Source organism: Macaca nemestrina, chromosome 17, assembly GCF_043159975.1.
Source record: "Macaca nemestrina isolate mMacNem1 chromosome 17, mMacNem.hap1, whole genome shotgun sequence".
NCBI lineage: Eukaryota > Metazoa > Chordata > Mammalia > Primates > Cercopithecidae > Macaca > Macaca nemestrina.
The window spans coordinates 68,098,616-68,121,216 of record NC_092141.1 but is presented as its reverse complement, the minus strand read 5'-3'; the positions used below and the strand labels follow the sequence as shown (position 1 = coordinate 68,121,216).

Genomic DNA, 22,601 nt, shown 5'->3' with positions numbered 1-22,601 from the left:
GCAGTGAATTGAAAACAAGACAAAAAAAAAAAAAAAACGACCATTAGTGATTGGACAGTTTCTTACTTTGTGTTACATTTAACTGTTCTTTTGACAGCCCAGTTTTTAAAGCCAGGTTCGTATGGAAATGCTTTCACTCCACTTGCACTGCTTTTGGAAATAGCATACTGCTTCATCTGTCTGTTTATTTTAGTGCATTCATAATATAACACAATCAGCATAATGTCTCATCTCCACTTAGCCAAAGATTGAGTTTTCTTTAAAAACAACAACAACAACAAAATGGGGGGGGAGCAACAATTTTTGTCAGCATTGTTTAATGCCTAAATCTTGGTGTCGAATATAGTTATGAGTCTTTTAAGAGATTAAACAATTATTTAATAAACCATATATTCTTAGAGTCATTCTGCTATCCTTGTCCTTTCTAGAATTATTCAGTTGTAGGAATTACGATATGAAATAAGGATTTTCTACACAGGTAAGTTTGCTTTCATAGTAGTAAAATAAGGGCCTGTATACCTTTTTGTTTTCTGCTAACATTACTTATATTGAGACTTTTAATCTTTTCTTTTTTAGGGGGTAATAAGTTATAAATAGTTAGACACTGAGCACTGGGTAAGGGAATGCTTTTCCTAGGAGTTCAGTTTGGAGCGGGGAAGGGAAGAAGCCGCAGCAGCAGTAGTGTTATATTAAGATTTTGTGATGTGTAGTAATGTGGAAGTCAGTGCTTGGGATCAGTAGTGTTTCTAATTCTTTCAGATGGTATGGAGCAAAAATAACTTGCAGCAAACTTTTGTGCACCATAATGATTTTATATGTATATTTGAAACAATATGTTTTGTTTTAGAAACAAATTTTTCATTATAATTTGCCTCCAGGTTTTGCTTTTAAAAAAATATCTTGGATTCATGCCTGTAATCCCAGTACTTTGAGAGGCTGAGGAGGGAGGATTGCTTGAGCCCAGGAGTTCTAGATCATCCTGGGCAACATAGCGAAATCTCATCTCTACAAAAAATTAAAAAATTATCCAGGCATAGTGATGTACACACATAGTTCCAGCTACTCATGAGGCTGAGGTGGGAGGACTGCCTGAGCCCAGGAGGTCAAGGCTGCAGTTAGCTGTAATTGCACCAGTGCACACCAGCCTGGGCCGCAGAGCAAGACGCTGTATTAAAAAAAAAAAAGTATCCTGATTTTTCCCCATCAATGAAATAATTAGCTGCTTAGCCCAGTTTTCCAGGTTGCATGCTGTCATAAACTTATAGAAGGAAATTGTCCTTAAACAAACAAACAGAGCATATGGGAGGCTTAATCTTCTAACTTCTAGTTAAAGAAGGTAACAGTAAAAAAATGTTTTTCTTTCCTCTTGAGTTCAAAGAGCACTTTATCATTGAATATGGAGATGTCAGACAAACAGTTTAATGTGCAATATTTGGTTTTAATGCAGAAATTTGTAGTTTAGTCAGCTTTATAAATTGATTTCAGGAAATAATGAGATTTTCAAATGATTTACCTTTGTTTTCTGCTAACATTACTTTTATTGCGACTTTTAATCTTTTGTGGATTTATACTATAAATTACATTTTAATACATATAGAATACTTTGTGTTTAGAATTTTTCAGTGTTGTCCATTGGATGAATAGCATCATTTTTTCTGATATACAGTTAGTGCTTATTTTTAGCCTTGTCTTGGTACTTCACAATAACTGTAAAAAGCAAAGAATTGGACAAAGGGCTGCAGATGTTTCCAATACCTTGACCTCTTAAACGAAAGCTGACATTTAATTGTTGTTTCTAGCATTTTTTTCATGCAGTGTACATTGAAATACCTTTTCGAATGTGCTCCTGGGAAGATGAGACATTATGTATGTTGGTTTCTCCCCCCTACATGCACTAATGGTTCTTTACTGTTAACTTATTGCTAGGCCTGTTTCATTCTAACATCTTAGCATTTTTGTTAGACTACATGTTGAAATGCATCACTCAGTCTGTGCTTGAGCTCATTTTATTTTTCTGTTTAATCAACTTAATTTCTTGTTTTACTAACCTCACTGTTTTTTCAGTTTAATATTGGCTGCATGCTAGTTAAATATTTATATTATATATATTATTATTTTTTTTTTTTTTAAACCAATCAAGTCTAGCCTGGATTTTGCTCTGATTGTTTTTTCATTTCTAGTGGTGGGGCAGTCTTACACTTACAACTTACTTTGTATCATGAAAGCCTGACACATAAACAAAACAACTAAACACAATGTAGATTTTCTTTAAAAAAAAAAAAAATCTTAAAGTGGTGCTGTTTAGGTGGTGGATATGACTGTATAAGTACCTTGATTTTATGCTTTTTAATGTTATTTTAAAACTTCATAAATGTATTCTTCCCCTTTTCCCTTTCCCCTTTTTCTCCATTTTAAAATGTTATATACAAAAGTTGCCCAGCACACCATCAGAAAGGACCCTTACCCCGTATGTTCTTCCCATATAAAATACTAGCCAGCTTTTCTTTTTACATTAATGTCCCTCTTATTGGGCACATTTACCCTATTATTAGCACCTTTTTGCATGCATATATGTAGAAGTATCTCTTGCTCATCATCTGTTTAAATGTCTCTAGGAAGGGAAGAATATATTATTGGAATATTTTTGGTTTGTCTCTCTGTTCTGTCTGTCAGGATAATATTGGACACCGCTTACTCCAGAAACATGGGTGGAAGCTGGGCCAGGGATTGGGAAAATCTCTTCAGGGTAAGTGTTTACATTTATCAAAGAAAAAGAAAGAAAACCATTTCTGATGCAGATCTTGTACCTGAATATATTTGTTGTGTTTTTAAAAAAGTGCTTGGGTTTCTCCCCCCTGCCTTTTTCAACCCTTAGAATAGTCTATTTGTCCTATAACTGTATTTTAAGTCACTGTTAAGCCTGTATATTTGCCAGTAATTTGCAAAAGTAAGCTGCTGTGTCATCGAAACTTGCAAGTCAAACATACTGTGTGTGGCTCAGCCTTTTTTAAATTTTTTTTTTTTTTTTTGGTGGAGGTGATGGGTGGGTGGAGTAAAAGGAATGCAAAATATCAGAGTATGCTTTCTTTGTGCTATTTAGTAATGTATTGTGGGTTCAGTATTATAAAGAGAATCATTCAGTAGCAGAATTTAATTTTTATCGTTTTAAATTCTCCCTGAAGCTTGTGATTGCCCTGGCTCTTTTGCTCTGCAATAAGAAATTTATGTAGTGGTAGAAAAGAAAAATTAACCTCCAAGAAACATAAAATGAAAGCAGAGGTTTTTGAGGGCTCTCTGAGCAGAGAGGTTATTTCTCAGGTTCCTATCAAAGTCTGGAAAATGTATGGCTTAAAGTTTCCGTTGCGTTTGTTACTCTGTTTATACCAGTCATTTGGATTAAAAACAAAATACTAATATTTCAGCTTCTGAGTTCTCCCTAGTTGAAAACCAACCAACTGCATTCACTTTTTAGCTCTCTTAGATTCAAGAGCTACTGTTTGTTCTTTGCAGATGTGATGTGAATGCTACCTCAGAAATTACGGGAATTGGCTGGGCGTGGTGGCTCATGCCTGTAATCCCAGCACTTTGGGAGGCTGAGGCGGGTGGATCACGAGGTCAGGAGTTCAAGACCAGCCTGGCCAACATGGTGAAACCCTGTCTCTACTAAAAATACAAAAATTAGCCGGGTGTGGTGGCACATGCCTGTAGTCTCAGCTCAGGAGGCTGAGGCAGAGAATTGCTTGAACCTGGAAGGCAGAGGTTGCAGTGAGCCAAGATCACGCCACTGCACTCCAGCCTGGGCGACAGAGTGAGACTCTGTCTCAAAAAAAAGAAAAAAAAAAAGAAATTATGGGAATCATTGTGCCTCTACATCTGATCATGTGGGAGCTTATTGTATAATAGGCATCTTTGGGGAGAAGTGTGCTACTGTTGACTAGTTCTTTGATTTTGGAAATGAATTTTCACAATTTGAATGCCAGAGTCTGATCAATTCAAGTGTGTTGAGAGGAACACAAGGACAGGTGTAGTGGCTCATGTCTGTAATCCCAGCAGTTTGGGAGGTTGAGGCAGGAGGATTGTTTGAGGCCAGGTGTTCAAGACCAGCCTGGGTGAGATAGCGAGACCCTGTCTTGATTTTTTTAAAAGAAAAAATTAATTAATTAAAAAGGGAAACCAAGAGGACAGGGCTTGAAATGGGATGTTTCAGTTATTTATTTATTTATTTTTTTGAGACAGAGTCTCGCTGTGTCGCCCAGGCTAGAGTACAGTGGTGTGATCTCGGCTCATTGCCAGCTCCGCCTCCCAGGTTCACGCCATCCTCCTGCCTCAGCCTCCCGGGCTCCTGCCACCATGCCTGGCTAATTTTTTGTAGTTTTATAGAGACGGGTTTCACCGTGTTAGTCAGGATGGTCTTGATCTCCTGACCTCGTGATCCACCCACCTTGGCCTCCCAAAGTGCTGGGATTACAGGCTTGAGCCACCATGCCCAGCCAGGATGTTTCAGTTATTAAAACCTTTAATTTTAAAATTCTGCTTCTACAAATTCTATTCATTGGTGACACATGGGAGATGCTCAATAAATATGTTTTAATGAAATACTACTAAGCATTAACCTATTCTTTCGGGGAAATAGATTTAATTACCTTTAAACTTGTTTTCCTTCCAGTGGCACAAGAACGCTTTGCAAACAATACAAAGAATACTCTGATTAAGAGCAATTCATATGGGATAGACCACATATTTTATAAGAGCCTAGAAGAGAGAAGATAATCAGGACTGAGATAGAGATGACTTTTTGATAGAATTTGTCCCAGTGGTTTGCATAGTTTTAAGTGTTGGGTTGACTTGAATGGAGGTGATTGCTTTAGAAGAAGATCAGAAGACTAGATTTGCTTTTCTCTCCAATATGAAATACCTCTTCTATTCGAGGACACCCAGGAACATTGTTGATTGTTATTCTCTTTGTTCAGGCACACAAGGTGGGGCTGTTTCATAGTGGCTAGCGAATCTGTTTGAATCCCAGAATTTTTCATGTTAAGCATCAGAGACTTTAATGTACAACTAGAACCTGCAGAGAGAAAGGAGGGGGAAGAGATAGATGAGTGTTTAAGAAAGGATAGGTAAATGGCTACTCACCTACTTTGGGTGATCCAAAGTTATTTTCAATTTTTGTTTTTAAGGAGATTTTAGGCAGGGTGCTGTGGCTTATGCCTGTAATCTCAGCACTTTGGGAGGCTGAGGCAGGAGGATTGCCTGAGCCCAGGAGTTTGAGACCAGCCTAGGCAACATAGACCCCATCTCTATCTCCACCTATACCACACCCCTCAAAAATTAGTTGGGCTTGGTAGTCCACGCCTGTGGTGTCAGTTACTCAGGAGTTTTGAGGTAGGAGGATTACCTGAGCCCAGAAGGTTGAGGCTGCAGTGACCCTTGATTGCACCACTACACTCCAGCCTGGGTGACGGAGTGAGACTGTCTCACCAAAAAAAAAAAAAAAAAAGAACAGTTTAGAATTTTGGTTCCCTTTGAACTTTGAGCTTCTTGAAAAGAGGAATTAGGTTTTATCCATATTTTACCTCCATCTCCATGGTAACAGGTATATATAGGAAGTACTCAATAACTCATAAATCTATTCATTTAAAAATTCAAAGGAAATTTAGGCCGGGCATGGGTGGCTCACGCCTGTAATCCCAGCACTTTGGGAGGCCGAGGCGGGTGGATCACAAGGTCAGGAGATCGAGACCATCCCAGCGAACACGGTGAAACCCCGTTTCTACTAAAAATACAAAAAATTAGCCGGGTGTGGTGGCGGGCACCTGTAGTCCCAGCTACTCGGGAGGCTGAGGCAGGAGAATGATATGAACCTGGGAGGCGGAGGTTGCAGTGAGCCGAGATCGCGCCACTGCTCTCCAGCCTGGGCGACAGAGCCAGACTTTGTCTTTAAAAAAAAAAAAAAAAAAAATTCAAGGGAAATTTAAAGCTCATGTGAAGGGCTTTTTTCTTTTTAATTGTTAAAAAACAGATAACATAGCCGGGTGCAGTGGCTAGCACCTGAAATCCCAGCACTTTGGGAAGCTGAGGCAGAAGGATTACCTAAGGCCGGGAGTTGAGACCAGCCTGGGCAATATAGCAAGACCCCCATCTCTACAAAAATATATATTTTTTAATTTCCTGGGCTTGGTGGCACACACCTATAGTCCCAGCTATTAAGGAGGCTGAGGCAGGAGGGTTACTTGAGCCCAGGAGTTGAAGGATGCAGTGAGCTATGTTTGGGCCATTGCACTCCAGCCTAGGTGACAGAGCAAGACCCTCTGTTTAAAAAAAATAAATAAAACTCACCCTTTCCAAAACATATAACATAAAATTTAGCACCTTAATCATTTTTAAGTGTACAGTTGTGTATGTTAAGTATATCCACATTGCTGGTGCGAAGTCCATCTGTTTTAAATGATTAGTATCTTTATTCTCCAAAAAGAATGGAGCCTGATTCTATTTCCAACATTAAGAATTGAGTTTGTTTCATAACTGGCTGTTTTTTTCCTAGTGTCAGATTCAACAGTGTACATGCAGGCATTGTGCTGGTTTCTCTCACATATCTCTTTCTGTAGTACCCACATAATTTAACCTAGAATATATCCGCATTTATTGTGTATTGAGGCAATTTATGACAGATTTCTTTGACCATACTAAACCGTTGATGTAAATAACCACTCAAGAAAGCCCTGTCACTCTAGCGTAAACAGTAATGCCTCCTTGGTATTTTATAGACTAGGAATCGCATGTAATTTCTCGGCTTATGCTTTTGTAAGTTTTTCACATTGACTAGTTCATTGTCAACTTTCCTTTTTATTTGAGTTTAGGACTCTTAACATATGTCACATACAACCATCCACTAAAATTTTAAACCTGGTCCTTTTGGGCTTTTTTGTCAAAGGTTTAAAAATTATTTTGACCCATTCAAGGCTTTTGCCAACAAAAGTTGCAGTTCTTGGGGCTCCAGTGCTGATGCCTCGTCACTGAATAGATTGGAGAATAGGGCCTGCAGACTCTGGAATGAAGTTGTCTGTGGCTGTACTTTGTAAACTGAGTTTATTTTTGTACTCATATTTTCTTATTCACGTTTCATTCTCCCTTAGTATTTGTTAAAATATTTCAGAAAAATTTTAAAAAGTTATTATATATGGCAGATACTTGTTAGTATTTAAAAATAAAAGACTTGAAGAAAAGATAATGTTGACAAGATAACTGAAGGAAACAACACAAAAAAAGCACTACTGATGAGAAATATTATGAACAATTATTTGTTATAGAAACAGAGGATGTGTTTAATTCAGAATAAAGCAAGAGTGAATGACAGTTGTATTTTGTAGCATTTAGACTGGATTCAGTTCTGGAAGTTGTTTTGTAACCTTTTGTCAGCTTTGAAATGGAATGTAGTTCAAAATTTTTATTTTTCTGTGAAATACATTTAGTCAGTAGGTGTAGCCCAGAAATGGTGCCTAAACTTTCTTTGTTACATTGTGTAAATGCTATTTGATGATTTGGCTGATTCTTTGGTGACAGACAAAAGTTTAGCTCCTAAGAAAAATGAATGGGGTCTGATATTATTTCCTATCTCACCCTGTCTGGAAGTTTCGATGAGTACATTGAGACAACCAACACATATTTACTGACCTAACACTACATTCTAGTTATAGCAGCAGTAAATACCATAAGACATGGAGAGAGTAGATAAGACATGGTTCCTGACTTTCAGGTTTATTTCCCAGTCCCTAAAGTCTTGTTTTTTGTTTGTTCGGTTTTTTTTTTTGTTTTTTTTTGTTTTTGAGACGGAGTCCTGCTCTGTCCCCCAGTCTGGAGTGCAATGGCACGATCTCGGCTCACTGCAAGTTCCGCCTCCTGGGTTCACGCCATTCTCCTGCCTCAGCCTCCTGAGTAGCTGAGACTACAGGCGCCTGCCACCACGCCCGGCTAGCTAATTTTTTGTATTTTTAGTAGAGACGGGGTTTCACCATGTTAGCCAGGATGGTCTCAATCTCCTGACCTTGTGATCCGCCCATCTCGGCCTCCCAAAATGCTGGGATTACAGGCATGAGCCACTGTGCCCAGCAAGCCTTGCTTTTTTTTAACTGCTGTAGACCTTTGAAGTTTCCTTGAAGCCAAGGATGATGTTTTCAACTTTTGTGTATTCCTTTCATATTTAAATTAAGTATGTGATCAGTCTGAATATTAAAAAATTATTTCAACCTCCTTGTGAGTAGGGAGTCTCACTAATTTTTGTGTAAAAGTACTTGGTGCAGGGTGTAATGGCAGTTTGTTAATATTTGGAAATACAAGATCTGGGTTTGAGTTTGTCACTGCCATTTCCTATGAGTAAAGGGACAAGGTACCATTTCTGAATTACTTTCCTCAGCAATAAATATAAGTTAAAATCTCTGCCTGTCTTCTTAAAGAGTAGTTATGAAAACAAAGTAAGTGAACTCACATTATACGGACTATAAAAATGTCATATATGCTTATTATTAACACCTATTGTATAATACATAGTTATTTTAACTGAATTAGAGATAAGCATCCTTAGGGCTTCCAAGGTTAACAACAGTAATAGTTAATATGCTTTCTATATGCTTTATAAGATACTTTATATGTGGACTTCAGGATCTGTGCTTTTGATGTTAGATGTGTTTTAGAGCCCCTAAATCCCTAATTTTGGTGTCTGGTTCACTAATTCTGAGCTCACTAGTCATCTCTACTGCTGAGTCTAACTTCTGAAAAATCTAACATCTAGAAACAGCCTCAGTGACTCAGTCGTGGCATTGGGACAACTGAATAACAACCCAGAATTTTAAAAGTCGGATGCCCATTTGTCGTTCCTTACTCCACGTAAATTTCAGGTGAATGAGAGGTTTAAATGTAAAAAATGAAATCATAAAGTTACTAGGATGAACAATGGTAGAATTATTATCTTAAAATAATATTTGAATTAGAAAAACCTTTTCTAAGCATAACCCAAAACTTAGAAGCCATTAAGAAAAGGAAAAGGCCAGGCACAGTGACTTAAACACCTGTAATCCCAGGACTTTGGGAAGCGAAGGTGGGAAGATCACTTGAGGCCAAGGGTTCAAGACCAGCTTGGGCAACAACAAGACCCCGTTTCTACAAAAAATTTAAAAAATAGATTAGCTGGACATGGTGGCATGCATCTGTATTTCTAGCTATTCGAAAGGCTGAGGTGGGAGGATCCCTTGACTCCGGGAGTTCGAAGTTGCAGTGAGCTGTGATCATGCCACTGAACTCCAGCCTGGGCAGCAGAGCAAGCCTGTCTCAAAAAAGGAAAGGATAAGTTTGGCTGTATTTCATCATAAACAAAGTCAACAAACAGACTGGGGAAAATATCTGTAATATCTCATGATAGACAAAGAACAACTTTCCTTCAGGTATTTATCAGTTTGAGAAAGACCAAAGTTACCCTGGTAAGATTATGGGAAAATAGCCATGAGTTCATTACATCATAGCCATGAGAATATCAACTAGTGAAAACCATTACAGGGAACAACTTGGATTACTTAAAAATTAAAATGGATGTATTCTTGAATCCAGTAAATCCAGCTTTTTTTTTTTTTTTTTTTTTTAAGACAAGGGTCTTGCTTTGTTGTCCAGGCTGGAGTACAGTGGTATAATCATAGCTCACTACAGCCTTGGTCTCCTGGACTCAAGTGATCCTCCTGCCTTAGACCCATGGGTACTGGGGACTACAGGAACATGCCACCATGCCAAATTTTTGTTTTTTTGGGGGACAGGGACAGAGTCTTGCTCTATCACCCAGTGCAGTGGCGCAATCTCAGCTCACTGCAAGGTCCACCTCCTGGGTTCACGCCATTCTCCTGCCTCAGCCTCTCGAGTAGCTGGGACTTCAGGCACCTGCCACCACGTCCGGCTAATTTTTTGTATTTTTTTTTTTAGTAGAGACAGGGTTTCAGCATGTTAGCCAGGATGGTCTCCATCTCCTGACCTCGTGATCCGCCCACCTCGACCTCCCAAGGTGCTGGGATTACAGGCATGAGCCACTGCGCCCAGCCCACACCTAATTTTTAAGAAATTTCTTGTAGAGACCAGATCACACTATGTTGCCCAGGCTGGTCTTGAACTCCTGGGCTCATGTGATCTTCCCACCTTGGACTCCCATAGTGCTGGGATTATAGGTATGATCCACCATGCCTGGCCTTTTCATGCAATTAATTAAATTTTTAGGATATAAAATTCTTAAGCATTTCTTCCTGGTTACTAAATAATTAATATGATTGTTAACACACAGTTGCTTCCTGTATAATAACATGTACATTGCTTTTGTTGATACTGAAGCAGATTTTTCAAAGTTTTGCTTGTTTTGTTTGGAATATATCTCCAGACATCTCACACATCATTTTAAGAACATTGTTTTAAGTTTTGGGATTGAAATAAATAAATGTACAAATTTTACTTTGTAAAATCATTAGCCAAAACATATGCTGAGAGAGATGAACATTCTCTGTAGGTTGTATAGTAAAACTGAGGCATTTTATTGTGAAATATTAAAGTGGTGTATTTTGTGGGTATACAGGAGTGTGCCTGTATGTTTATGTTTGTATTTACTTGACCATGAAGATAAAAATTTTTGTAAAGATAGACTCTCTGAAGGGAAACTGAGTTGCATTTTACCATATTTTAAAAATTTGGGCTGGTTGCAGTGGCTGACACCTGTAATCCCAGCACTGGAAGGCCGAGGCGGGCAGATCACCTGAGGTCAGGAGTTCAAGACCAGCCTGGCCAACATGGTGAAACCCCTTCTCTACTAAAAATACGAAAATTAGCTGGGTGTGGTGGCGCGTGCCTGTAATCCCAGCTACTCAGGAGGCTGAGACGGGATAATCCCTTGAACCCAGCAGGTAGAGGCTGTAGTAAGCCAAGACTGTGCCACTGCACTCCAGCCTGGGCAACAAAGCGAGACGCTGTCTCAAAAAAAAAAAAATTTTTTTTTATATACTTGTATTACTGTTCAAAAAATGTAGTTGTTTGAGAAAAGACCTAAAGAAGGCAGAATGAAAACAGAGTAGAGTTGCGGGTATTTCTTTGGTTTTATTTATGTATACCTCCTTGCCAGTCTTATTTCAGTTAGGAAATAAATGGTGAATACAGTGTAGGGCAAGGCCTGCATTACATAAATCGCAACTATGTTTAGACTACATTTTATGACTAAAGGAAAATTATACTTCCCCCCCCCCCCATTGGAAATGAGGTCTTTCTGTATTGTACAGGCTGGTCTCAATCTCCTGGCCTCATGCAGTCTTCCCACCTTGGCCTTGCAAAATGCTAGGATTACAGGCAGAAAACTAGATTTGAATTCAATAGAATATAATAGAAACATGTAATGTTACAATTTAGGCTTTATTGTTAAATTAGAATATGAATTAATATTGTACTGACTTCTGTCCTGGTGTGGTGGCTCATGCCTGTAATCCCAGCACTTTGGGAGGCTGAGGCAGGAGGGTAGCTTGAGGCCAGGAATTCAAGACCAACCTAGACAACATAAAAAAATCTTGTCTTAACAGAAATAGAAAAATTAACCAGGTCTGATGACACACGCCTAGCTACTTGGGTAGTAGCTAGCTACTTGGGAGGCTGAGGCAAGAGAATTGCTTGAGCCCTAGTGTTGGAGGTTATAGTGAGCTGTGATGTGCCACTGCACTTCCTGCACTCCAGCCTGGGAAACATAAGTAGACCTGTCTCTATAAATAAATAAGCAAGACCTGTCTCAATCACTATAAATATTTTACTAATTTCTTAAGAAAAATCATTTTTTATCTGGGCGTGGTGGCTCACACATGTAATCCCAGCACTTTGGGAGGCTGAGGCAGGTGGATCACCTAAGTCCAGGAGTTCGAGACCAGCCTGGCTAACATGGCGAAACCCCACCTCTCCTAAAAATACAAAATTAGCGGGACGTGGTGGTGGGTACCTGTAATCCCAGCTACTCGGGAGGCTGAGGCAGGAGGATTGCTTGAACCCGGGAGGCGGAGGTTGCAGTGAGCTGAGTTCATGCCATTGCACTCCAGCCTGGGTGACAAGAGCGAAACTCCGTCAAGAAAAATCATTTTTTGAGAAAATATTTTCATTAATATTATAGTGACATAGACACATTTTTCTGAATAGTCTTTACAGAAGCTAAGTTGTCTTTCTATCTTACTTTCCCTTTTCAATTCGTGTTTTCCTCTATAAAAAGGTAATAATGCTTAATATTTATTATGTGCCAAATATTGATCTAGAGTCTGGATGTTTTGCACCATCTCATTTAATGAAATAGATACTAGTATGCTCATTTTATTTTATTTTATTTTATTATTTTTATTTTTTATTTTTTTGAGATGGAGTTTCACTCTTGTTGCCTAAGCTGTAGTGCAATGGCGCGATCTCAGCTCACCGCAACCTCTGCCTCCTAGTTCAAGCAATTCTCCTGCGTCAGCCTCCCAAGTAGCTGGGATTACAGGCATGAGCCACCACGCCTAGCTAATTTTGTATTTTTAGTAAAGACGGGGTTTCTCCTTGTTGGTCAGGCTGGTCTGGAACTCCCGAACTCAGGTGATCTGCCCGCCACGGCCTCCTGCAGTGCTGGGATTACAGGCGTGAGCCACCACACCCAGCCACTCATTTTGTAAATTGAAAGTTTTGGAAAGATGATACAGCTACTAAGTGTCTGCCATTCAACTATAAGCCTGACTTTGAAATCAATATTTATACCTTTTCCCTTCTTAGGAAAAGCTGATACTGAAAATAGGAATAGGTTGTTGGGGGGATAGCAAACATGTAGCTCCCCCAAATCACAAATCAAGGTATGGATTGTCAGAAAGCTTAGTTATAAACAGAGCTGGTGTATTTGAAGAAGCATGTAGCTATAATCTCTGTTTCCTGATCATTAAATGGGTCCTGGAGTCTTTATACAGTTGCCAAAGGCAACCATAATTTTAGTTATTCACGATCCACATTTAATAAAATAAAATATAGAGCCTCTAGATGTGGGGAAAAGAAAGAAAGATCAGACTGTTACTGTGTCTATATAGAAAGAAGTAGACATAAGAGACTCCATTTTGTTCTGTATTTGAGATGCTGTTAATTTGTGACCCTACCCCCAACCTTGTCCTTGCAAGAGACATGTGCTGTGGTGACTCAAGGTTTAAAGGATTTTGGGCTGTGCAGGGTGTGCTTTGTTAAACAAGTGCCTGAAGGCAGCTTGCTGGTTAAAAGTCATCACTATTCTCTTAATCTCAAGTACCCAGGGACGCGTACACTGCCAAAGGTTGCAGGGACCTCTGCCTAGGAAAGCTAGGTATTGTCCAAGGTTTCTCCCCATGTGATAGTCTGAAATATGGCATATGGCCTCGTGGGTTGGGAAGACCTCATCGTCCCCCAGCCTGACACCCGTGAAGGGTCTGTGCTGAGGAGGACCAGTACAAGAGGAAAGAAGGCCTCTTGGTGGTTGTTGGCGGTTGAGATAGAGAAAATCATCTGTCTCCTGCCAGTCCCTGGGCAATGGAACATTTCGGTGTAAAACCCGATTGTATGTTCTGTTTACTGAGAAAGGAGAAAAACCGCCTTAGGGCGAAAGGTGGGACTTGCTAGCAATGCTGCTCTTTATGCACTAAAAAGGTTTATGAAGATGTTTGCATATGCATATCAAGGCACAGCACTTTTCCTTAAACTTACTCATGTCACAGAGATCTTTATTCATATGTCTTACTGCTAACCTTCTCCCTACGATGATCCTATTATCGTCACTTCCCTTTTTCTAAGATGGTAAAGATAATTATCAATAAATACTAAGGGAGCTCAGAGACCGGTGTTGGCGTGGGTCCTCTGTATGCTGAGCGCCGGTCCCCTGGGCCCACGTTTTCTTTCTCTATACTTTGTCTCTGTGTCTCATTTCTTTTCTCAAGTCTCTCGTTCCACCTAACGAGAAACGCCCACAGGTGTGGAGGGACAGGCCACCCCTTCAGTAGAGCCTTTGACCTTTTTTTTTTTTTTTTTTTCTGAGACGGAGTCTCGCTCTGTCGCCCAGGCTGGAGTGCAGTGGCCAGATCTCGGCTCACTGCAAGCTCCGCCTCCCGGGTTTACGCCATTCTCCTGCCTCAGCCTTCCGAGTAGCTGGGACTACAGGCGCCCGCCACCTCGCCCGGCTAGTTGTTTGTATTTTTTAGTAGAGACGGGGTTTCACCGTGTTAGCCAGGATGGTCTCGATCTCCTGACCTCGTGATCCACCCGTCTCGGCCTCCCAAAGTGCTGGGATTACAGGCTTGAGCCACCGCGCCCGGCCAAGCCTTTGACCTTTTTAATGGAATAAACATAGAGAAGAGGCCCAGATAATAAACAAGATTCGTCAGAATTGGCAGTCTACAGTAAGAGGTTAGGTTTTAGGGATAAAACAGAAAAGGAAAGGACCGGACGTGGTGGCTCACCCCTGCAGCCCCAGCACTGTGGGAGACCAAAGCAGGAGGATTGCTTGAGGCCAGGAGTTCAAGACTAGCCTGGGGAACATAGGCAGAGGTTGCGGTGAGCCAAGATCGCACAATTATACTACAGCCAGGGCAACAAGAATGAAACTCCATCTCAAATAAATAAATAAATAAATAAATAAAATGAGCATACTGATATCTATTTCATTAAATGAGACAGCGCAAAACATCCAGACTCCAACCTGGGCAACAGAGCAAGACCTTTTCTCTAAATAATAATAAAATACTATAAGGGTTCAAAAGAATAATAACTAGGGGTGACTTCACTAAGAAGTCCTGAGGAGGGAGGGATAGATATTACCAAAGACAGGAGATACTGATGTATACAAAGTAATTGCAGTTGACAAAGAGTAGGCATGGCTAGTGGAGCAGATTGTGTCCATGGTGTAGTGGATTTTATGCATTTTTTAACAGAAGAAACCACCTCAATCTTTTTTTTTTTTTTTTTTTTGAGACGGAGTCTTGCTCTGTCACCCAGGCTGGGGTGCAGTGGCCGGATCTCAGCTCACTGCAAGCTCCGCCTCCCGGGTTTACGCCATTCTCCTGCCTCAGCCTCCCGAGTAGCTGGGACTACAGGCGCCCGCCACCTCGCCCGGCTATTTTTTTTTTTTTGTATTTTTTAGTAGAGACGGGGTTTCACCGTGTTAGCCGGGATCATCTCTCGATCTCCTGACCTCGTGATCCGCCCGTCTCGGCCTCCCAAAGTGCTGGGATTACAGGCTTGAGCCACCGCGCCCGGCCAATCTTTTTTTTAATGTTAAACTTCAGTATATGAAAGTGGGGGAACCCACCAGTTGTTTTGATTGAAGCAGAGTTCTAGGTCTCCAAGAACAGTTTAAAAACTGTAACTAGGCTGGGCACAATGGCTCAATCTAGGCTCAATCAAACTAGGCTGGGCACAATGGCCTGTAATCCCCAACACTTTGGGAGGCCGAAGTGGAAACATCTCTTGAACTCAGAAGTTTGAGACCAGCCTGGGCAACATAGTGAGACCCCGTCTCTACCAAGAAAAAAAAAATTAACGTGGCATGGTGATGTGCACCCTTAGTCCCAGCTACTTGACAGTTTAGGTGGGGGAAACACTTGAGGCCATGAAGTTGAGGCTGCAGGGAGCCATGTCATTGCCAGTGTACTCCAGCCTGGATGACAGAGTGAGAGCATGTCTCAAAACACACACACACACACACACACACACCCCTATAACTAGAAGGGAGAAATGGGAAATATTAGTATAGGCACAAATCTCATATGCTTAGCATATAAATCTCATCATATACGCTAAGCACTTAATAATATCTCATTTAAATCTTACAATAAGCCCCTGAGAGAATTACTGTTGTTCCCATTTTGTGGAAGAAACTGAGTCTTAGAGAAGTCTAATATGTTGCCCAAGGATGAGCAACCAGTAAACTATAGAATCAGGATTCAGATCTCAGTTCTTCTGCCTCCAAAGGTCATGCCACACTGAATGTGGAAGGCTTTAGTGCTCCTCCAATCTGGAATTGTATTTTGTAAGCCAAAGGCACTTTGATCAGAACAGAAGTATAGACTTATAGCAAGAAGAGATACTGAAGGCCGGGTGTGTTGGCTCACGCCTGTAATCCTTGCACTTTGGGAGGCCAATGTGGGTGGATGCTTGAGCTCAGGAGTTCAGGACCAGCCTGGGCAACATGGCAAAACCCCATCTTTACTTAAAATACAAAAAACAAATTAACTGGATGTGATGGCGTGCGCCTGTAGTCCAGCTACCTGGAGGACTGAGGTGGGAGGATCACTTGAGCCCAGAAGGTCAAGGCTGCAGTGAGCTGAGATCATGCCACTGCACTCCAGCCTGAGTGACAAAGTGAGACCCTATCTCAAAAAAAAAAAAAAAAAAAAAGATAAGTTAAAACGCACTATACAGTTGAGAAATTTATTTTTAGGATTCCAAAATGTTTTAATGATAGGGCTGAAACCCAAACCCAAATTCTTTGATTTGCCAGCTAAATCTCTTTTCATTACCCCCGCCAGGCATTGGTGGTGGAAATGAAATAATAGTCTGGTCAAAGTATGTCTGAGGATGGAGATGGAAAACCATTTAGAAAGTTGTCTGGGTATGAGTATAGGTAAGGACTTGAAAGAGTAATAGCAGTGGAAATTGAAAGGAAGGTATAACTATGAAGGCTGATAAAACAAGTCAGCTATGAAGACAATATATAGTCAGTTTATGCATATGTTTGACTAACAAGCTGCAGTTCACTAGATTTAGTGTTAATCCTTTATAATAGCCATCATTTATTGTTTACTGAGTGCTTAGGTATGGATTTTCTAACTTCAGTCCTCTTCGAGGTGGATATTCCCATTTTACAGGTGAGAAAATTGACATTCTGAGCAATACTTTGCCCAAGGTCTTTTTTTTTTTTTTTTTTTTTTGAGATGCAGTGTTGCTCTGTCACCCAGGCTGGAGTGCAGTGGTGCAATCTTGGCTCACTGCAACCTCTACCTCACTGGTTCAAGCAATTCCCCTGCCTCAGCCTCCCAAATAGCTGAGATTATAGGTGCACACCACCATACCCAGCTAATTTTTCTGTATTTGTATTAGAGATGGGGTTTCACTGTGTTGGCCAAACTGGTCTCGAACTCCTGACCTTGGGCAATCTGCCCACCTTGGCCTCCCAAAGTGCTGGGATTACAGGCGTGAGCTACCGCGCCCAAGATCTTCTAGCAAATAAGTGGTAGAATCATGGTGCCAAAACCTATGCTTTTAACCAATATGCTGTAATGTACCTAAACTGTAGGTGCTAGCTTATTTGTCTGTCCTGGAGAGATATGATGGTGGTGAGAAATACCAGTGCCACTGAATTGAAATATACGGCAGTTATTCAGGCCAGAAAAAGTAGAGATAATTCTGAATGTGATATATTCTCATAGGGCACTTGAAGTAGTCATATATATTCTTCATGATGAGTATAAATTCACTAGAAAGTTAAGGCTAAAGTTGAGTGGTAAGAACTTTTGCCAGATATTTAGGAATGGAAATTGGTGTCCAGGGAAAAAGAAAATACTCTAACTTATGTCTCATACTATAATTTCCTCCCTGATTTCTTGTACTTTCTGTTTCTCTCTTGTGGCATTTTAAATATTCAATCTTGTATAATTTTTGTTGATGTGTCTCCTACCTAATTCAGTAGACTGTAAATTCCTAAAGGATAGTAATTACTGTGCATTTATGTATTCTCTATTGTTGCTTTTCTTGTTTTGTATTCTGCATATGTTTATTAAATGCTTAAAATGTGCCAGATCCGGGTTGGGTGTGGTGGCTCACAACTGTAATCCCAGCTCTTTGGGAGGCCGAGGCAGGTGGATCACTTGAGGCCAGTTCAAGACCAGCCTGGCCAACAAGGCGAAACCCTCTCTACCAAAATATATAAAAATTAGCCAGGCATGTTGGCGCACACCTGTAATCCCAGCTACTTGGAAGACTGAGGCATGAGAATAGCTTGAACTCAGGAGGCGGAGGTTACAGTGAGCTGCCTGGGCGACAGAGCGAGACACTCTCCAGAAAAGAAAAAGAATGTGCCAGATCTGTACTAAGTAAGAGTGAATACCTCTCTGGAATGCCCTCCAGAGCTTTATTTCTAATAGGGAAACAAATAATGTAACAAATTTAATACAGTATAATGACTGTTGTAATTGTGAAGTTAAAGGTACAGTGGAGGCTTAATAGGGAATTGAGCAATTTAACTTATAATTTCAAAATTTTAAAAATAATGTGAAAAGTCTCAGATTGTGAGAATAAAGCAAGCAACTATTTTCTGTCTGTGCATCTGATGGATACATGGAGTACAGGTGTCTGTGAGTTAGTGGAATCTCTATTCTTCCACGGGAAGCATTGGTATTTTAAAGTGGAATGAAATCTGAAAATGATAAGAACATAAAGTAAAAAGTGTTTTATAATAAATATTTTATTAAAATATTTCAAAAGTTCATTTAAAATTTACCACCAAAATTTAAAGCAATGGCACTTAAACACTTGGAAAAGAAAACAAAGTGTAATATCTTTTCATGTAGTATAGTATCTTTTCAAATATAGTTTATTAGTTTTAAATCCAGTTTTTCCTTTCTCACTAAATCTTCCCAAACCAGTAGCTAGAACTCCCATTTGGTTTTCTTGTAATTCCCATTTGGTTCAAAAGGAGGGAGCAAAGAATGTAAACCTGAAGTAGGAGTTGGGGCCTGATGATAGCATACGTAGTTGAAATTGAGTGTGAGACAATAGCAAGTGGTTTGAGTTTTGCTGTGTTCAGAGAAGCTGATTGTTGCCACCTAAGATTATAATCTCAGTGTTGCTGGATCTTCTGAAATTGTTAAAAGAAGCCAGAAATTCAGATTTCTTTTCTGTGAAATGTTCTAATTGATAAATGTTGGCTTGAAGTCTAAAATAATGAAATTAAACAAAACATATACCAGGCTGTATTTGAACCGCAGGTTACTACTTTGTGAGCTCATCTGAAATTTCACCTGGGTTCAATTCTAGCTCTGCAACTAGTAATCACTGTGACCTTGCTATACCCTCCACATAGCCATATTTTTACAAGATTTGGGGGTGTCAGGAATTAAATATGGCATATATGTTTTATATACCTATATATTTCTCATTTTTCTCTCCAGTGTATAGAATGAGACATAATGCCACTTAAAAGACTGAGAAACTTAAATGTTTATCTGAGGTGAAAGTGCTAAGGATAGGAGCTACCTTTACGGCACAAGTCTTCTAACTTCTACCCCAGTGCTTTTTCCATTATTAGTCTTATGGCTTTCAGCAGAATCACCTTGGGTTCTTGTTAAAAATGTAGATTCGGGCCGGGCACGGTGGCTCACACCTGTAATCCCAGCACTTTGGGAGGCCGAGGCGGGCAGATCACCTGAGGTCAGGAGTTCCAGACCAGCCTCAACATGGAGAAACCTCGTCTCTACTAAAAATACAAAATTAGCCGGGCGTGGTGGTGCATGCCTGTAATCCCAGCTACTTGGGAGGCTGAGGCAGGAGAATTGCTTGAACCTGGGAGGCGGAGGTTGCAGTGAGCCAAGATCGTGCCATTGCAGTCTAGCCTGGGCAACAAGAGCAAAACTCTGTCTCAGGAAAAAAAAAAAAAAAAAAAAGTAGATTCTGAGGCTGGGTGCAGGGGCTTATGCCTATAACCCCAGCACTTTGGGAGACTGAGGTGGGAGGATCGCTTGAATTCAGAGTTAAGACCAGCCTGGGCCACATAGCAAGAGTTTGTCTCTACTGAAAAAGAAAACAAACAAAAAATTTAATGTCGATTCTGACCAGCATATATCAGCAGGTCTGAGGTAGGGTTCAGGAAATGATATTTTATTTATTTATTTTTTGGAGACAGAGTTTCGCTCTTGTTGCCCAGGCTGGAGTGCAATGGTGCAATCTCGGCTCACTGCAACCTCCACCTCCCGGGTTCAAGCGATTCTCCTGCCTCAGCCTCCCGAGTAGCTGGGATTACAAGCATGTGCCACCACGCCTGGCTAATTTTTGTATTTTTTGGTAGAGACAGGGTTTCACCATGTTGGCCAGGCTGGTCTCAAACTCCTGACCTCAGGTCATCCATCCGCCTCAGCCTCCCAAAGTGCTGGGATTACAGGCGTGAGCCACCATGCCTGGCCCAGGAAATGGTATTTTAAATATCCCCTTGCCTCGTTTTTTTAATGCAAATAGAATGGACCAGGGCTAGAAAAACGTTCTTTTGGACCATATGAATAAGAGACTTCTAAGAAAATTACCTTCATTATAGTAAGTAAGGTGGACAGTTTTCTTTTTTTTTTTTTTTTAATTTATCCAAAATGTATTGGTTATACTGAAGTAGTATAGTGCTTGGTTTTTTTGTTGTGTTTTTTTTTGTTTGTTTTTAAAACAGTCTTAGCCTTAACCTGATTTACATTGTTTCCCACCTTATTATTTATAGACTTTTGGACCTAGGTTAGTTTGCCTTATTAAAATGACATTGGGTTAGTAGGATACTTAGGCAAGAGAATGGAGTGTCCAGGAAGCTTCTTAAGTGGGCAAAAGGGTATATAGTGATAGTGGTTTCTTTCTTTTTCTTCTTTTTTTTTTTGGCTCATGTGATCCTCCCACCTCAGCATCCTGTGTAGCTGGGAATATAGGCATTTGCCACCATGCCTGGCCAATTAAAAAATTTTTCTTTGTAGAGACAAGGGTCTCCCTAAGTTGCCTAGATTGGTCTGGAACTCCAGGGCTCAAGCTATCATCCTGCCTCAGCCTCCCAAAGTGCTGGGATTATAGGCGTGAGCCACCATACCCAGCCTGTAATACTTTGATTATTGATCATAGATAATAATTTTCTCCATCTGTAAATGGGGTTGTTTCATTTTCATCAAATTGTATGTAAAACATTTGGAAATTATCACAGATTCTGTTTTAGAGTATCTTTCATTTTAAGATACTTACTTTCAAAAATGCCAAATTTAAATTAGCCGGGCGTGGTGGTGGGCGCCTGTAATCCCAGCTACTCAGGAGGCTGAGACAGGAGAATCGCTTGAACTCGGGAGACTGAAGTTGCAGTGAGCTGCGATCACGCCACTGTACTCCAACCGGGGCAACAGAGTGAGTGAGACCCTGTCTCACAAACACTCCCAAAATGTCAAATTTGGAAATAAAAGGAAGACTAATTTCTCTATTTTCTGAATCCTTGAGCATTTTGTGTAGTGATTTAAAGTTTACAAAATATCTTCCATATGTTGTCTCTTTTGGTCTGTATGCCAGTCCTAAAAAGGGCAATAGGGTTGGATGTGGTGTGATGGCTTATGCCTGTAGTCCTAGCTACTTGGGGGGTTAAGGCAGGAGGATTGCTTGAGCCCAGGAGTTTGAGGCTGCAAGTGAGCTATGATTGTGTGACTGAACTCTAACCTCCAGCCGGAGCCATAGAGCTAGAACCTGTTTGGGGGGAAAAAAAAAATGGTGGTGATAATATTTTCATTTTGCAGGGGAGGGTGTGGAGGCTCAGGCTCTGGTTGCCAAAAGTCACACAAGTGTTTAGATATTATCTCTCATTAGAGAGCTAAGATTTGCAGCCCAGTCTTTTTTTAGGGATTGCCTAGAAAAATGTAGAAAGTTTATTGGCTGGGCGCGGTGGCTCACACCTGTAATCCCAGCACTTTGGGAGGCTGAGGCGGGCAGATCACGAAGTCAGAAATTCAAGACCAGCCTGGCCAATATAGTGAAACCCCGTCTCTACTAAAAATACAAAAATTAGCCAGGCATGGTGGCAATTGCCTGTAGTCCCAGCTACTCAGGAGGCTGAGGCAGGAGAATTGCTTAAACCCCGGAGGCAGAGGTTGCAGTGAGCCGAGAGTGTGCCACTGTACTCCAGCTTGGGCAACAGAGTGAGACTTTGTCTCAAAAAAAAAAAAAAAAATTATTAAACATGAAATGGAGGCCAGGCGCGGTGGATCACACCTGTAATCCCAACACTTTGGGAGGCCAAGATGGGCAGATCAGTTGAGGTCAGGAGTTCGAGACCAGCTTGGCCAACATGGTGAAACCTTGTCTCTACTAAAACACAAAATTAGCTGGACATGGTGATGCATGCCTGTAATCCCAGCTACTCAGGAGACTGAGGCAGGAGAGTCACTTAAACCTGGGAGACGGAGGTTGCAGTGAGCCAAGATTGTGACACTGTTCTTCAGCCTGGGTGACAGAGTGAGACTCAGTCTTTAAGAAAATAAAAAAAAAAAAAGATGAAATGGAGGAGTTACAGTGGAAAGTTTAAATGAGACTGGAAAGTTTTTTGGGGTAATAGAGTGGTCCTGGAATAGTAAAATTTTCAGTGTAGCTATGGAAAAACAAAAGTAAGTTTAAGAAGGCATTTGATTGTTGGCTTATTATAATATCACAAGACTGGCCACTATCTGCGTAATTCCCCCAGATATTTTGTACTGAAATATGTTCCACTCTTCAAACTTCAGAATTGTGAAGTGAACCTTACAGACTTGTCTAACTCCTTTATTTTTAGATCACAAAACTAATATAGGTGGCATGGTGACTCA

At 40.5% G+C, this 22,601-nt stretch overlaps 1 protein-coding gene across 10 annotated transcripts in view; it reads left to right on the top strand.

The window, feature by feature from the left end:
* LOC105469019 (G-patch domain containing 8) overlaps nt 1-22,601 on the top strand; it is a 105,686-nt gene that overhangs the window by 32,809 nt on the left and 50,276 nt on the right. For 5 of the 10 annotated variants that reach the window (XM_071083256.1, XM_071083259.1, XM_071083255.1 and 2 more), the window contains 2 exons: nt 98-115; nt 2,674-2,746. Coding sequence is in view for 2 of the 10 variants with exons in the window: in XM_011719531.2 (XP_011717833.2) it covers nt 2,674-2,746 (73 nt within the window). In the remaining 8 variants the exon portion in view is untranslated. The remainder of the gene's footprint in view (nt 1-97; nt 116-2,673; nt 2,747-22,601) is intronic. The other 5 variants (XM_011719531.2, XM_011719539.2, XM_071083258.1 and 2 more) reach the window with 1 other exon arrangement.